The 16,511-nt window shown below is 42.5% G+C and overlaps 1 protein-coding gene and 1 long non-coding RNA gene across 2 annotated transcripts; one reads left to right on the forward strand and one right to left on the reverse strand.

Moving 5' to 3' along the window:
- Positions 1-981: 981 nt before the first annotated feature.
- LOC148899769 (uncharacterized) lies at positions 982-14,814 on the forward strand. Its single transcript, XM_088995239.1, has 3 exons — positions 982-1,402; positions 3,492-3,653; positions 12,050-14,814. The coding sequence occupies exons 1-3, from the start codon at positions 1,276-1,278 to the stop codon at positions 13,579-13,581; spliced, it is 1,821 nt and encodes a 606-aa protein (XP_088851365.1). The 5' UTR covers positions 982-1,275; the 3' UTR covers positions 13,582-14,814.
- LOC148899770 (uncharacterized) lies at positions 4,428-11,900 on the reverse strand. Its single transcript, XR_016114822.1, has 2 exons — positions 10,983-11,900; positions 4,428-5,026 (listed from the first exon to the last, which is right to left on the reverse strand). It is a non-coding gene; the product is annotated as an uncharacterized LOC148899770 (long non-coding RNA).
- Positions 14,815-16,511: the final 1,697 nt, after the last annotated feature.

Consider the following 16,511-nt stretch of genomic DNA (forward strand, 5'->3'; position numbering starts at 1 on the left):
TTTTTTGCAGATTTTGGAAACTTTAAGTCATTTTTATTGGTGTTTTGCATTTGACTAAAAATATCATACTGCGTGTTTTGGGTATTTTAGATGCTCTAAAACGTTTTTCTTGATGTCTGTTAAAAAACAAAAAAGTGACGTCGGTTGTCCTTTAACTGCTGTTGATTTCACGGGGTGCAATTGGAGAGAGAGCGATGACGTGCTTGCGTCTCAATCCATTGTTGAATACTGGCCAAAACAAACATGCGGATCAAACCTCTAAAGATGGAGGGCACTGATTTGTTGTGGCGATCCCTTGAAGGGAAAAGCCGAAAGGAAAAGTAGATTTGATGTACTTCGACCACCAGGGCCGGCTCTACCCAATTTGGTGCCCGAGGCGAGATTACATCCCGGCGCCCCCAATACAATTCAATGCAATTCATACAATTCAAGGGCGGCGTGGCGGCGCGCCTCCAGCAGATGGCGCCCTAGGCGACGGCCTATATCGCCTATGCCAAGAGCGCTGTGTCGACCACTGTTGATTCGACGGCGTGCACTGCAACATGCATCCCCACATCCATTATCCGATTCAAATTTTCAAACAAGGGCTACATTTATTTTATTGGTTTGGATGCTTTTTATTAATCTAACATTGGATCACAACGACAGTCCAATTGTTCAATACATGAGGTGGTTTTGTGTGTCACTCTTCGACCTGGTCTGCATAGTTGCGCAGGGGGGGGGGGTGGTGGTGTTTTTATTTAATAATGTAAAGTGTCATTTTTGATTGAGAGTTTATGTCGACTTTTTTTCTGTTTCTTCTTCGTGCTATTCTGAGACCGTTTTCATTCTGCATGGGTGAACGCGTCGTTGCCTGGGTTGTTTTTAAACATTATTTAAATCCAAAACGCTGACGGCTTAGAATGCTTTTATTTCGAAGGTGGTGAACGGCGTTCACTGTGGACAGATTTCCGGGATGCAGAGTAGTCACAATTGCTGACTTGACGCAAGCTCGGGAATGTGTGGCCCAAAACGCGGTCGACACCCGTTGACCAAATTCTCCCGAATTTGTTAGCGACGTGCTCAAAACGCCCAATCGGAGCGCGCACCATTATCTTGCTCGGTTAGAACATCTTTCCGCTTGTGTCCGATTAAAGTCGTCTCGGTGTACGTTGGAATTTCTAGGCCTCGTTTAGCTTAGCCGACTTTGCTAGCCGCTAACAAAGAGGACCTCGTGCTCAACGCGTCGCTCCGCAGAGATCGCAAGCGAAACATTTTGGAACTGTCGTGTGAAAAATGTACGCAAGAAGGCCACCAGAAGACGAGAACGACCTTTGTGAAGAAAAAGAGGACCACAAGGGACAACGTCAACTGCAGGACACCATTTTGAGGATGCAGCCAATAATCGTTCTTCACAGATTAGGTTGGCTCTTAACTGCTCGTCTCGATTGTTTTCAAGTCTTTTTGAACAGGCTTCGTTTATTGTTTTTTTTGTACACAAGCGCTCAAATAAGTAACATACAATGGCTGTGTCACATATTTATAGAATCAAAAGTCTCGAAACTTGTGCGACATCAGGACTTTTGTTTCTGACCTAACCGATCTGACACGAAGTGGCTCTTGTAATATGAACTAGTGATGTGTCGTTCGCGAACGAACCGGCTTTTAGAACCGGATCTCTAAAGTGAACGAAGAGAGCCGGACCTAACAAGGAGCCGGAAATGGGAGCTGACTTTTTTTTGTCCTCTATTGCCCGCCCACAGTCTTCGGTTAAATCCGCACGTGATTGGTCGATATCCGTTGTAGAGGAGGGGGAGGAGAATTACAGACACACGCAGCAGTGAGGAGAGGGAGCGCTGTGTTTGGGCAGACAGGTGGACAAATGTTATTACATTATGGTGTTATCATTATTCAATTGTGATATTTTGTACTAGTCGGTATGATCGCATTATTAATATGAAAAACAAATTAGTGACAGATGATCATCACACCAGAGTCACCACAGGGAACGTGAAAGTCAGTGGATACTCTCTGTGCACATATAAATCCAGCCATATAAATAAAAATATTTGATATAGTGTATTTTTTACATGAGTAATTCGTTTGTCACATAATTGTACATGATTTTTTGGTAGTTAATTAATTGAAGCAACAAAAAAAAAAACGAGCCATTGGGAGCCAAATGAGCCGGATCTTTTTAGTGAGCCAATCTAAAAGAATTCCCATCGCTAATATGAACAACTCGTATTTGTTTGTTCGACTCGCAATGCCTGACTAGAGACCAAACAGAGCATTCACTGCTTTGAGTCATTCGCTTTCTCTCGCTCCGTCGCTTGCTATCTCTCTGTCTCTGTCGCGCTCTCGCTTCCTGCGTGTGTGTGCGTGTGTTAAAGACATGATTGGGTAATTTCACATATTGATGTCACTTGCGAATGAACTAATCATGCCAGACCCGGATGTTGTCACACCTTTTATGAGCATGCGCAGAATAAATGTTTGTTGAGTTCCCAGACCAATGATTGATACGGCTATGCGTCACTATTCTCTCGTGAGTATTGGCCATCGTTAAGGTAAACTGCCATCTTGGTGACTGTTTAAACGCTAGGACTGCTGCAGGAATGTCCAGCGCTACAGTCGTCATTGAATGATTCATATCAAAGCCATTAGATTTAGACGTATTCATCTCGATCCATTGTTGGGCATATTCAGATGACGTCCCTGAACTGCTGTTGATTTCACGGGGTGCAATAGCACGGCGTCTCCAAGAGCGCTGACGTGCCTTGCTCCCAATATATTCGGCGGGGATCGTCTCAATCCATTGTTTAATACTGGCCAAAACAAACGTGGATCAAACCTCTAAAGATGGAGGACACTGATTTGCTGTGGCGACCCCTTGAAAGGAAAAGCCGAAAGGAAAAGAAGATTTGATGTACTTCGACCACTGTTGATTCGACTGTGCGCTGCAACATGCATCCCAACATCCATTGTCCGATTCAAATTTCCAACCAGGCCACATTTTTTATTTTATTGATTTGGATGATTTTTATTCATCTAACATTGGATCAGAACGACAGTCCCATTGTTCGATACCTGAGGTGGTTTTGTGTGCCTTAGACCTGGTCTGGTTGTCGGGGGCGGGGGGTTGTTTTATTAATTATCTAAAATTGTCAGTTTTTATTGAGCATTTATGTTGACTTTTTTCGGTCTCTTTTTCGGGCTTTTCGGAATTCTGCCTGGGTGAACGTGTCATTGCCTGAATTATTTGTAAACATTACAGTGAGACCTCAACTTACGAACTTAATTGGTTCGACTAGTGATGCATGGCTATAGACCAAAGGAGGATCCGCTGCTGCAAGTTAGTCAGATGAGAGCATACGAGAGGCACACATGTCAAGTGCCTTCTCCCTCCAACCAAGACGGCAGTCCTAATAAAGAACCTCAACTCTATCCAGAAGTTGTATCATTTACCGAACCTGCTGACACAACAACACTCTCTCTTTTTTTTCTTTCAGACGTCAATCAGCTAATCGGAGACGTGAAATCGGAGAGCTCCACTTTGGACTATCCACAAGTCCCCCACATTAAAAAGGAAGAGGCAGATGTCAGCAGTTTGCCGCAAGATGGCATCTCCGAGGAGAGTGTCGACGACCGACTTCCATCACCCGATTGTGAAGGTAACAACACATACACCAAAAAATGGTGGGCTCGCCACAGCAAATCTTTGTCCTCCAGCTTTAGAGGTTTGATCCGCATGTTTGTTTTGGCCAAGCTTTGACGTCGGATGCCCTTCCTGACACAACCCTCTGTATTTATCCGGGCTTGGGACTGGCACAAGAAGACTTATGTCCCTTTGTGGCTACAGAACAAGCAACTCGCTCAGTAAAAGGCTCCCAAACACAAAATGGTCATCGGCACAACAACATTCAAAAAAAGCAAAACCTATACTCAGCTTTTGATGACAATGCTCTAATCTTACAGTGACATGGGCTAATAAAGGCTTATCCAAACCAAATAACCAAATAAATAATTAAATAACTTTGTTGTTTTGACTTCAAGATAGCTCCACGAGTGGCTGCCTTTGCAGCAGCTCCTGTAGTTTGTTTTTCTAATATTTTATACTGCCTTTCATAACTTTGTTGCTGTGAAATGTAAATTTCTCCACAGATGAGACGAATTAAGGCCAATCTAATTGAACCTAATATAATGTGGATGTATGTGGAACTGTCACGGTTTTGGATTGGATTGGATTGGATTTGCCTTTATTAGTCTCGCAGTGGAGAAATTTACATTTCACAGCAGCAAAGTTATGAAAGAAATGAAAGTAGAAAAGCAAAACACTGGAGCTGCTGGAAAGGCAGCCACTCTCGCGGCGCCGTCTTGAAGTCAAAAGAACAAAAAAAACAAAATAACAAATAACATGACAACACAAAGACACAGAGAGACATTCATTTGCGATTGAAACGGATTTATGTGGGATAGGAGATGAGAGACAATCTCTTTTTGTCAATGGATGCTCCAGCTTCGTGTTTGGTTCCAACATTAGGCTTGTAATAGACGTGCACAATCCACCATGACTTCGCTGATCCACTGCTGACAAGGATGCTATGTTTTAGGATCAGACAAATGGAGAAAAAAGACATTTTGATGTGGATTGAAAATTTTAGAGAAAGGGAAAAATGTGAGATTAGACAACATACCAGAGAAAAACCCTCTAAGCGCTGAGTTTGCTATAAAAGTGACATCATCCATTGTTCTAGGTCAGGGGGGGACAAACTTCTTGGCTTAGGGGCCACATTGACTTAAAAAAATGTCACATGGGCCGGGTCAGCACCAGATGCATACATATCAAACATAAACATAAAAAGGCATGACCGTGTTATTACTCACATGACTTTTTCATGGGAACAGTGTTGTTGATCGCCCGTTTTTGCCAGTGCATCAATGTCCAGTGTCAGTTTTGTTGTGGCAATTCTCAGAACAGACCAGAGGTGTTCATCACTGAACTGGGATCGGTGAGGTGCTTTGTTGGTGTTCATCACACTAAATTCTGTTCACACAAATACGGAGAGCCAAACAACACCAGCATGTTCAGTGCCATCTTTTGGATGTTTTGAAATTTGGCTGCACTTAATGAAGCATAAAACTCATCCAGTTCAACAGAGTTGAACTTATCCTTCAAGACAGATCAATCAGTTTCAACTGCAACTCATAAGAATCAGAAAACCTTTATTCATCCCACAATGGGGACATTGGCAGTCCACAGCAGCAATTGAAAGGGGATGCGGTGGGGGGTGAAATGATAGAAACAAGATACAACAACAAGATATTCTAAGCATAATAAAATAAAAAATAAAAATGTCAGCAGACTGAGATGTATACTGTAAATGTGCAAACCAGTTTCATTAAAAACCTGTACATAGTGCAAGTATCAAGAAAGGTATCTTGATATATGTGGCTGTATTGCATCAACCCATATTTACAGTACAAGTGTCCAATTTTTTTCTTCCACATGTGATAATTGAGAAGCCTGACGGCAGTCGGTTGGAATGAGCTGTTGGTTCTAATTCTTGTTTCTCTTCTGGTTCGGTGTTCAACAAAGTTTTGTGATTAAATAGCAGCGGGGACGATAGATGGTAAACAGAATAAACTACTTTATTCTCGTGAAACAGAGCACATCTCTCGTCGGAGCGGGGAGCCAAGAACAACAAGCCCGCCCGCTCAAACTAGTTTTAAAAGTACACAGCAGCGATCTGTCGTCCAATCAGCTACGGACAAGTATTGGAAGTCACACAGCAGCGATCTGTTGTCCAATCAGCTACGGACAAGTAGTTGGGGAGAACATTAGACTGAGAGTTGATACTTGTTACATTCTGCTTTCGCAACTATTCAACTAATAAGCTTCATAAATCCATGTAGACTAAACTAAACATGCAATAACATAATATGTACTAAGCTAAACATGGAATAACATATTTTTACTAATCTAAGCATGAAATAACATATGTTTACTAATGTGCATAAGCACTCTATCATTCCCTCCTGTTGCACATTTAAACATCATTGCACACATTTCCAAAACAGTTTTCATGCATGCACGTCATACTAACTCCACAGGGAACCATTTTTTTATTTTACTTTACTTTACCATGGAGAAGGCGAAAAACCTCTGTCATAACTTTACTGCTGTGATATGCAACCTCTCCATTTGCGAGTCTTGAAGGTCAATTCAATCAAAATATTGACGAAGAAAATTCCTTCTCGGCTCTCCGTTTTTTGGTTGGAGCAACCACACTCTGGCCATGGTGTACAATTCCAAGCTACAACACAGGGTCCCCTTCACACATTTGTTGATACAAAACTTTTGCGTAGTTCACCTAAGAATTAGTTATCATATTCATTAGCGTTGCTCTTAAGCATGGAATAATACAACCAATGACTAAGAAAATAAGTACAATCATGATCGCGATAGGCACACACAGTCTAAGCAAAGTCATACACCACGGGCCCCCGAAGAGCATGTCAAAGCTCCACAGGTGATCAATCCGTCGATCTTTGGCCATAGCATCTCTGAGATCCCTGATAACAGACAAAGCATTAGTCATGTTTATGGAATTCGCTTCTTCGGGTATGTACGTACAACAAGTGTCACCCACCATGGCACAGACGCCCCTTTGTGGGGCTGTCAAAAGGTCCAAAATCATTCTATTTTGCAGCACCATTTGTCTAATTGCCGCAATTTCGGTGTTTTGCATTTCATCCACATTCAAGCTGGCATTTACAAACACTTGAAATCTGTAATCAATTGATTCAATTCGTAGCATGTTTTTAGCCACTCCAATTTGTGGAAAAAGAACTAACATTACCTTACTACCCGTGCTATGGTGTTTGAATTGTTCTGGAACATCAGTTCCCCAGATCGAATCATGGGGCTTAAACGCCTGTTTGCCAGACGTCCATCATGTCACCCCTATGGCCTTCTAGGTCATGGGGTGAGTGAGTGAGTGAGTGAGTGAGTGAGTGAGTGAGTGAGTGAGTGAGTGAGTGATGCTCCTGTTAACTATTTTCCAGTAAGGCACACAGTGTTAAGTCAAACAGAAAGAAGACACCCGCTGTGTCAAGTCTCCAGCCACGAGATGTGCTCACATACACAATGAATGCACATACGCACACAATGAATGCACTTGCGCTCACACGCACACGCGCACAGACTCACTAACGGCTCAAATGCACACACACACACACACACACACACTCACTAATGGCTCAAATGGTCCTCGCCCCCACCCTTTTTTCTTTGTTCAAGATCTTTGTGAGACAGAAAAACGTTTGTAGTTCAGCACTTTAGCACAGATCAACCAATTTGAATGTATTAATATCACTGAGAATCCACGATCGATTGCAGCTGCATTTAAACACAAACGTCTGGATCAAAATTAAAAAATCTTTCAATTTTCCAATTTCTCCTCCAGCCCTCTGTTAGGGTTAAACCCAAACCTATTCACCAATTGTGAAAGAAAAACACAAAGACGTGAGAAATGGACTTGCAAGGAGAGTGTTCAGAGACTGTTCCGTAACATTCATCCGACCCACTCTGAAAACAATCTCTGGTCCCCTTGCTGATGAAACCGGTCACTCGATTCCATCAAGCCATCAATGACCATCACAAAGGTAAATAAAACGACTTTATTATACAGTACGGTATTTCTTTAATTATAATAACAAAGCACATTTATTATCCATAAAATCAGGTATATTTTGCGTAGTTTTAAGGCTTAGAAAATTAGAAAGTAGAAAATTATGTTTTATGGGGACCTGGGAGCGGATTACAGTGGGGCCTCGGTTTCCGAACAGCTCGGCTTATGAAATTTTTGGTTCACGAACATTAAATTTATGAAAATTAAACATTGGATTAAGCAGTGCTTTTCGGGATACACATGGAGCGCCGCCCCACCACGGCTGGCGGAGTATTCTTCGGTGGAAGAACACCAAAGCACACGACAGAACGACGCCCCAGCCAGCCTACCTTTCCACACCCCCTTTCTCTGAGTGCACACGTCGATCGTCTTCAACAATACTTTTGCTGTTATGGCACTGAAAAAGACCCCACCACTGGCTCGTGTTCAGCCGAAGAAGACACAAAACAAAATTACAGTCGAGGAGAAGGAGATCATTGAGAAACACAAACGAGGTGTGCGTTTGTGGCGTCACAAGTGCGCACCGCGGCTTTCATGTGAATCTCAGCCTGACACATTTCCCACGCTTGGAAATGGTATAAAGGCGCAGCCGTCGCTGGACAGTAGATCAGAATCATCTCGGACACAGACACACACGCAACTCCCAGAGACCTGCTCAGCATCAGCCGGAGTTTCACAGTACGACTTGCTCCACGCCACGCTCAAGCTCTGTGAGACATCTGCGTGTCAATTCTCTGAGTGTAACTTCCTACTACCATTCTACAAATAAAGAGCCCGGTACCGATATGCTAAGTCCACCACTGCTACCATCCTTCGCAACAAAGTTTTACACAAAGGATTTATTTACTCGATGCTTTCACGTGACTAATGACACAGAACTTGTCACGTGCGAGTTGACACCTGGGGCGGGGCCGCCGCTCCCGACCTCAGCCACCTGCTGTCAATCCCCTAATCACAGATACTGGGACATTTCAACGGGTCGTTGTCACCTCACCAGTAACATGATTACGACGCCTCGGCAGTGTCTTGGACTTGCCAGCACAAGATTTTGTTTCGCCCGAGGTGATTGTTAACCGCGATCATGTAAGTTTGTTGCTTTCCGGGATCGCGAGCTTTTGCACCCCCGTGTACCATTTTATTTTGCCTAGCTTGATAGGCTGGACGGATCGCCCCCGCCCGCCTTCTTTTGTCACGTTATTCTGGGTCCGTGGAATCATCGGACTCACGCCTTTTGTTGTAAAAAAATCTCTGCCAGAACCTACGGGACTCGAAGTGGATGCAGATGACGTTGAGGAGCTTGTTGCTCACCATCATGAGGTCCTCAACACAGGATTTGATTTGCCTTCAAGAGGACAATCAGAAGCAAGCCATTCAGGAGTTGTCATCTGAGGGCGAGGAGCAGGAGATTGCTGCTAAGTGGAATGATGTGCAGGCTTTTATTGAACAGTTCCATCCAGAAAAGACTGGCTATGAGAATCATCAACATGATGAATGATAATGTGATGCCTCAGTTTCGTAAGACCTTACAAGTCAGAAAGCAACAAGTGTCAATTAAGAGCCATCACCGACCATCACAAATGAAAATAAAGTGACTTTATTATACAGTGCAGTGTTTTTCTTTCATTACAATACAATAGCACATTTATTATACATATATTAAGGTGTATTGTTTGTAGTTTTAAGGTTTATTTAGTTGAAAATTATATTTTATGGAGACCTGGGAACAGATTATTCTCATTTTAATGGTTTCCTATGGGAAATGAATTTTTGGGATACACACTTTTCGCCTTACACACTCTGAACCAATTAAGTTCGTAAGCCAAGGTATCATTGTATTTTGAAGTTTACAGAATATTGCCAATCTGTAAAATGTTTTATTTTTACAACAAGGTATTTCTTATTTGGATAATTGTTTTGTTTATTACTACAGAGTTGTAAACATGTCTTTGAGTGGGAGTGTTGAGTGTGTTTGATGATACGTGTGGCAAAGTCATGTTTAAGTTATTCACACAGTGAAGTTGCCTGCGGACGAGTGAATCTGTGTGACCTGGATGTCGTATTTCCTTTTATGAGCATGTGCGGAATAAACGCCCTCTGGCAGACACGGCTGAGCGTTATTATTCTCCCGTGAATATTAGCAATCATGAAGGTAAACGGCGACTTTGGTGACTGTAAAAACGCTGAGACTGCTGCAGGAATGTCCAGCGCTACATATATCCAAACTGCTGACGGTTTACAATGCTTTTATTTCGAAGGTGGTGAATGGCGTTCACTGTGGACAGATTTCCGGTATGCCGAGTATTCACAATTGCTGACTTGAGGCAAGCTCGGACTGAAACACGGTCGACACCCGTTGACCAAATTCTCTGGAATTTGTCGGCGACGTGCTCAAAACGTTCACTCGGAGCACCCACCACTATCTTGCTCGGTTAGAACATCTTTCGTTGAAGCTTGTGTCCGATTAAAGTCGTCTCGGTCTACGTTGGACTTTCTAGGCCTTGTTTAGCTTAGCCGAGTTTTCTAGCCGCTAACAAAGAGCCCCTAGTGCTCAACGCATCGCTCCGCAGAGATTGTTAGCGAAACATTTAGGAACTGTCGTGTGAACAATGTACGCAAGAAGGACACCAGAAGACAAGGAGGACCTTTGCGAAGAAAAAGAGGACCACAAGGGAGAATGTCAACTGCAGGACGCCATTTGGAGGATGCAGCCAAGAATTGTTCTTCACGAATTAGGTTGGCTCTTACTCCTCGTCTCGCTTGTTTTCAAGTCTTTTTGAACAGGCTTTATGGGTTGTTGTTTTTTTTACACAAATAAGTAACATACAACGCCTGTAGGAAATCACAGGTGCAAAGGCACAAAGCTCTAATCACATATTTATAGGCATCAAAAGTCTCGAAACTTGTGCGACATCAGGACTTTTGTTTATGACCAAACCGATTCTGACAAAGTAGCTCTTGTAATGATATTAGCAACTCGTATTTGCTTGTTCGACGAGCGATGCCCGACTAGAGACCAAACGAGCATTCACTGCTGTGAGTCAGTCGCTCTGTCCCTTCCTGTTTGTGGGTGTGCATGTGTGTCAAGGAGTAGCTTAGACGGAGATGCACACATGAGAGGCAGAGATTCTCACGCAAGATCAACCTGATGAAGCACAAGTGAACGCACATACTAAGAAATAATAATAATAATACATTTAATTTCTAAGCGCCTTTCAGAATCCCTTTGGCTCGGCACCATGTGTCCCAAGAAAGTCACCCTAAAGACGCATGAGAACTCGCACGTGCAAAAAAAAACATTTTCATGCTCACCGTAGGCTTGTTTGAACAGTTCCAGATGTCAAATGACAAAAACAGCTTTCCATGCTTCGTGTTCGGCAAAATGTTTTAGTTCAAGAAGTTCTTCCCCACAAGATGCATACGGGTGTGAAGCCCTTCGGCTGAGAACGCACGTGGGTGCTAAAAGCTGTGTATGTGTGTGTGGCTGGGAGAAGGAAGTGTGCGCGCTGAGACAGACAGAGAGAGATTGCACGAAAAAAAGCAGTGCGCGCCGTCTGGTAAAAGCAGCACTTGTCTCAGTGTCTCCTTCATGATCCAAACAGAAACACATTGGCTGCAAGAGGCGGAAGCAGCTGGCCAGCAGGTCACTGCAGGCAAGGCAATTTTTTGACGCCGGCGTTGTCTTTTCACAAATAACCAATGATAAAAAAAATCATAAAATGATAACATGGATAAAATAATCCAAGTTTGAAAAAAAAAATCCACCACGAATGTGATAATAATGATAATAATAATAATAATAATAATAATAATACATTCAATTTTTAAGCGCCTTTCAAAACTCTCCAGGACACTTTACAGTAAGAACAAAAATGTTTTTCTGCGGGTGAGCAGCGGCAGCCTGACGCACCAGCGTTCACACAACCCGGAAGTAACGCACACACATTTAACTCAGAATTCCGACTTTTAACCCTGAAATCTGTTTTTTCACTCAGAATTGCGACATTTAACTCAGAATTGCGACTGAACTCAACATTCCGCCTTTTTACTCTGAATTCTGACTTTTTACTCTGAATTCTGACTTTTAACTCAGAATTCTGATGAAAGAAGAAAGTCCAAGCTTTGTAGTCCTAAAACTCAATACTCTGCGGGTCCTACAGTTGGATCAAGAACGACAAAAACCGTGGCACCGGAGCAGACATTTCTGCACATCATCTGCCAGTCAACGAGTCAATAAGTCACTGACGATTGATGAAAAAAAAATAAAACATCATAATGATGTTATTTTATCCCGGGTACTCAGTGGTAATCTTAACTCATGTATCTTTGAGTAACTTTCACCATCATTGCATGTGTCTCTGTCTTTTTGTGCCATGCAGACATCAGCGAAGATGCTTGTCCTGCGCGACTGAAGAAGGAAGAAGAGGAACCCCGCAACATCAAAAGAGAGGAGCCAGAGCACCCTTGCACAAAAAATGAAGACAACAGATCATCAAATGATGATGATCAAGATGAAGAGTCTGACGGTTATCTGACATGTCACACTGACAACAAACCCTGCAAATCTTCTATGTGTGGCAAAACGACTGATCAGAGTCATTTGAAAAAGTATGCAAGAACCCACGCTGGTGAGAAACTTTTGGCCTGCTCAATTTGTGGCAAAGGATTCTCTCAGAAGGGTCATTTAATTCTCCACATAAGAATCCACAGTGATGAGAAACCCTTTTCCTGTTCAGTTTGTGGGAAAGGATTCTCTCAGAAGGACAAATTAATTAACCACAAAAGAACTCACACTGGTGAGAAACCGTTTTCGTGTTCATGTTGTGGCAAAGGATTCTCTGTGAAGGGCAATTTAATTCGCCACACAAGAATACACACTGGTGAGAACCCCTTTTCCTGTTCAGTTTGTGGGAAAGGATTCTCTCAGAAGGGCAAATTAATTGCCCACAAAAGAACTCACACTGGTGAGAAACTGTTTTCGTGTTCATATTGTGGAAAAGGATTCTATGAGAAGGGCAATTTAAGTCGCCACACAAGAATCCACACTGGTGAGAAACCCTTTTCCTGTTCAGTTTGTGGGAAAGGATATTCTCAGAAGGGCAAATTAATTAGCCACAAAAGAACTCACACTGGTGAGAAACCGTTTTCCTGTTCAGATTGTGGCAAAGGATTCTTTCACAAGGACCATTTAATTAGACACATAAGAACTCACACTGGTCAGAAACCTTTTTCCTGTTCAGATTGTGGCAAAGGATTCTCTGAGAAGGGCAATTTAATTCTCCACAAAAGAATCCACACTGGTGAGAAACCCTTTTCCTGTTCAGTTTGTGGGAAAGGATTCTCTCAGAAGGGCAAATTAATTGCCCACAAAAGAACTCACACTGGTGAGAAACCGTTTTCGTGTTCATATTGTGGAAAAGGATTCTATGAGAAGGGCAATTTAATTCGCCACACGAGAATCCACACTGGTGATAAGCCCTTTTCCTGTTCAGTTTGTGGCAAAGGATTCTCTGAGAAGGGCAATTTAATTCTCCACAAAAGAATACACACTGGTGAGAAACATTTTTCGTGTTCAGATTGTGGCAAAGGATTCCTTTACAAGGACCATTTAATTAGACACATAAGAACTCACACTGGTCAGAAACCTTTTTCCTGTTCAGATTGTGGCAAAGGATTCTCTGAGAAGGGCAATTTAATTCTCCACAAAAGAATCCACACTGGTGAGAAACCGTTTTCGTGTTCATATTGTGGCAAAGGATTCTCTGACAAAGGCAATTTAATTCGCCACACAAGAACTCACACTGGTGAGAAACCTTTTTCCTGTTCAGATTGTGGCAAAGGATTCTCTCACAAGGGCCATTTAATTAGACACACAAGAACTCACACTGGTCAGAAACCCATTTCATGTTAAGATTGTGGCAAAGGATTCTCTGAGAAGGGCGATTTAATTTGCCACACAAGAACTCACACTGGTGAGAAACCTTTTCCTGTTCAGTTTGTGGCAAAGGATTCTCTCAGAAGGGCGAATTAATTAGCCACACAAGAACTCACACTGGTGAGAAACCTTTTTCCTGTTCAGATTGTGGCAAAGGATTCTTTCACAAGGGCCATTTACTTAGACACACAAGAACTCACACTGGTCAGAAACCTTTTTCCTGTTTAGATTGTGGCAAAGGATTCTATGGGAAGTGCAATTTAATTCTCCACACAAGAAATCACACTGGTGAGAAACCATTTTCGTGTTCACTTTGTGGCAAAGGATTCTCTCAGAAGGGCGATTTAATTCGCCAAACAAGAACTCACACTGGTGAGAAACCTTTTTCCTGTTCAGTTTGTGGCAAAAATTCACTCACAAACGCTCTTTAATACGCCACACAAAAATCCACACTGCCGAGAAACCTTTTCTCTGTTAAGAATGTGGTCAAAGATTCTTAAAGAAGCATCACTTAAAAGTGCATGTGAGAATCCACACCGGTGAGAAACCTTCTGCATGTCCAGTTTGTGGCAAAGGATTCTCAAGGCTCTCAAGACTTTATTATACAGTGCAGTGTATTTCTTTCATTACAATACAATAGCACATTTATTATACATATATTTAGGTATATTGTTTGTAGTTTTAAGGTTTATTTAGTTGAAAATGATATTTTATGGAGACCTGGAAAAGATTATTCTCATTTTAATGGTTTCCTATGGGAAATGAATTTTTGGGATACACACTTCACCTTACACACTCTGTCTGGGAACCAATTAAGTTCGGAAGCCAAGGCCCCACTGTATTCTCATTTCAATGGTTTCCTATCGGAAATAATGTTTGGGATACACACTTTTCGCCTTACACACTGAACCAATTAAGTTCGTAAACCAAGGTATCATTGTATTTTGAAGTTTACAGAATATTGCCAATCTGTAAAATGTTTTATTTTTGCAACAAGGTATTTCTTATTTGGATAATTGTTTTGTTTATTACTACAGAGTTGTAAACATGTCTTTGAGTGGGAGTGTTGAGTGTGTTTGATGATACGTGTGGCAAAGTCATGTTTAAGTTATTCACACAGTGAAGTTGCCTGCGGATGAGTGAATCTGTGAGACCTGGATGTTGTATTTCCTTTTATGAGCATGTGCGGAATAAACGCCCTCTGGCAGACACGGCTGAGCGTTATTATTCTCCCGTGAATATTAGCAATCATGAAGGTAAACGACGACTTTGGTGACTGTAAAAACGCTGAGACTGCTGCAGGAATGTCCAGCGCTACATATATCCAAACTGCTGACGGTTTACAATGCTTTTATTTCAAAGGTGGTGAATGGCGTTCACTGTGGACAGATTTCCGGTATGCCGAGTATTCACAATTGCTGACTTGAGGCAAGCTCGGACTGAAACACGGTCGACACCCGTTGACCAAATTCTCTTGAATTTGTCGGCGACGTGCTCAAAACGTCCACTCGGAGCACCCACCACTATCTTGCTCGGTTAGAACATCTTTCGTTGAAGCTTGTGTCCGATTAAAGTCGTCTCGGTCTACGTTGGACTTTCTAGGCCTTGTTTAGCTTAGCCGAGTTTTCTAGCCGCTAACAAAGAGCCCCTAGTGCTCAACGCATCGCTCCGCAGACATTGTTAGCGAAACATTTTGGAACTGTCGTGTGAACAATGTACGCAAGAAGGACACCAGAAGACAAGAAGGACCTTTGCGAAGAAAAAGAGGACCACAAGGAAGAATGTCAACTGCAGGACGCCATTTGGAGGATGCAGCCAAGAATTGTTCTTCACGAATTAGGTTGGCTCTTACTCCTCGTCTCGCTTGTTTTCAAGTCTTTTTGAACAGGCTTTATGGGTTTTTTTTTTTACACAAATAAGTAACATACAACGCCTGTAGGAAATCACAGGTGCAAAGGCACAAAGCTCTAATCACATATTTATAGGCATCAAAAGTCTCGAAACTTGTGCGACATCAGGACTTTTGTTTATGACCAAACTGATTCTGACAAAGTAGCTCTTGTAATGATATTAGCAACTCGTATTTGCTTGTTCGACGAGCGATGCCTGACTAGAGACCAAACGAGCATTCACTGCTGTGAGTCAGTCGCTCTGTCCCTTCCTGTTTGTGGGTGTGTGCGCGCTGCGTGGGTGTGTGTGCGTGCGTGTGTGTCAAGGAGTAGCTTAGACAGAGATGCACACATGAGAGGCAGAGATTCTCCCGCAAGATCAACCTGATGAAGCACAAGTGAACGCACATAATAAGAAATAATAATAATAATAATAATACATTTAACTTCCAAGCGCCTTTCAGAATCCCTTTGGCTCTGCAGCATGTGTCCCAAGAAAGTCACCCTAAAGACGCATGAGAACTCGCACGTGCAAAAAAAAACATTTTCATGCTCACCGTAGGCTTGTTTGAACAGTTCCAGATGTCAAATGACAAAAACAGCTTTCCATGCTTCGTGTTCGACAAAATGTTTTAGTTCAAGAAGTTTTTCCCCACAAGACGCATACGGGTGTGAAGCCCTTCGGCTGAGAACGCACGTGGGTGCTAAAAGCTGTGTATGTGTGTGTGTGTGGCTGGGAGAAGGAAGTGTGCGCTCTGAGACAGACAGAGAGATTGCACGAAAAAAAGCGGCACGTCTGGTAAAAGCAGCACTTGTCTCAGTGTCTCCTTCATGATCCAAACAGAAACACATTGGCTGCAAGAGGCGGAAGCAGCTGGCCAGCAGGTCACTGCAGGCAAGGCAATTTTTTGACGCCGGCGTTGTCTTTTCACAAATAACCAATGATAAAAAAAATCATAAAATGATAACATGGATAAAATAATCCAAGTTTGAAAAAAAATCCGCCACGAATGTGAT

This window comes from Hippocampus bargibanti, linkage group LG04 (genome assembly GCF_051943395.1).
Source record: "Hippocampus bargibanti isolate YZ-2025 linkage group LG04, ASM5194339v1, whole genome shotgun sequence".
Lineage (NCBI taxonomy): Eukaryota > Metazoa > Chordata > Actinopteri > Syngnathiformes > Syngnathidae > Hippocampus > Hippocampus bargibanti.

Bases quoted from the DNA above. Each gene is read 5' to 3' on its own strand.
- LOC148899769 (XM_088995239.1), top strand. From the start codon at position 1,276: ATGTACGCAAGAAGGCCACCAGAAGACGAGAACGACCTTTGTGAAGAA. The intron at 1,403-3,491 runs GTTGGCTCTTAA...TTTTTCTTTCAG, and splicing joins AATCGTTCTTCACAGATTAG to ACGTCAATCAGCTAATCGGA. The intron at 3,654-12,049 runs GTAACAACACAT...TGTGCCATGCAG, and splicing joins TCCATCACCCGATTGTGAAG to ACATCAGCGAAGATGCTTGT.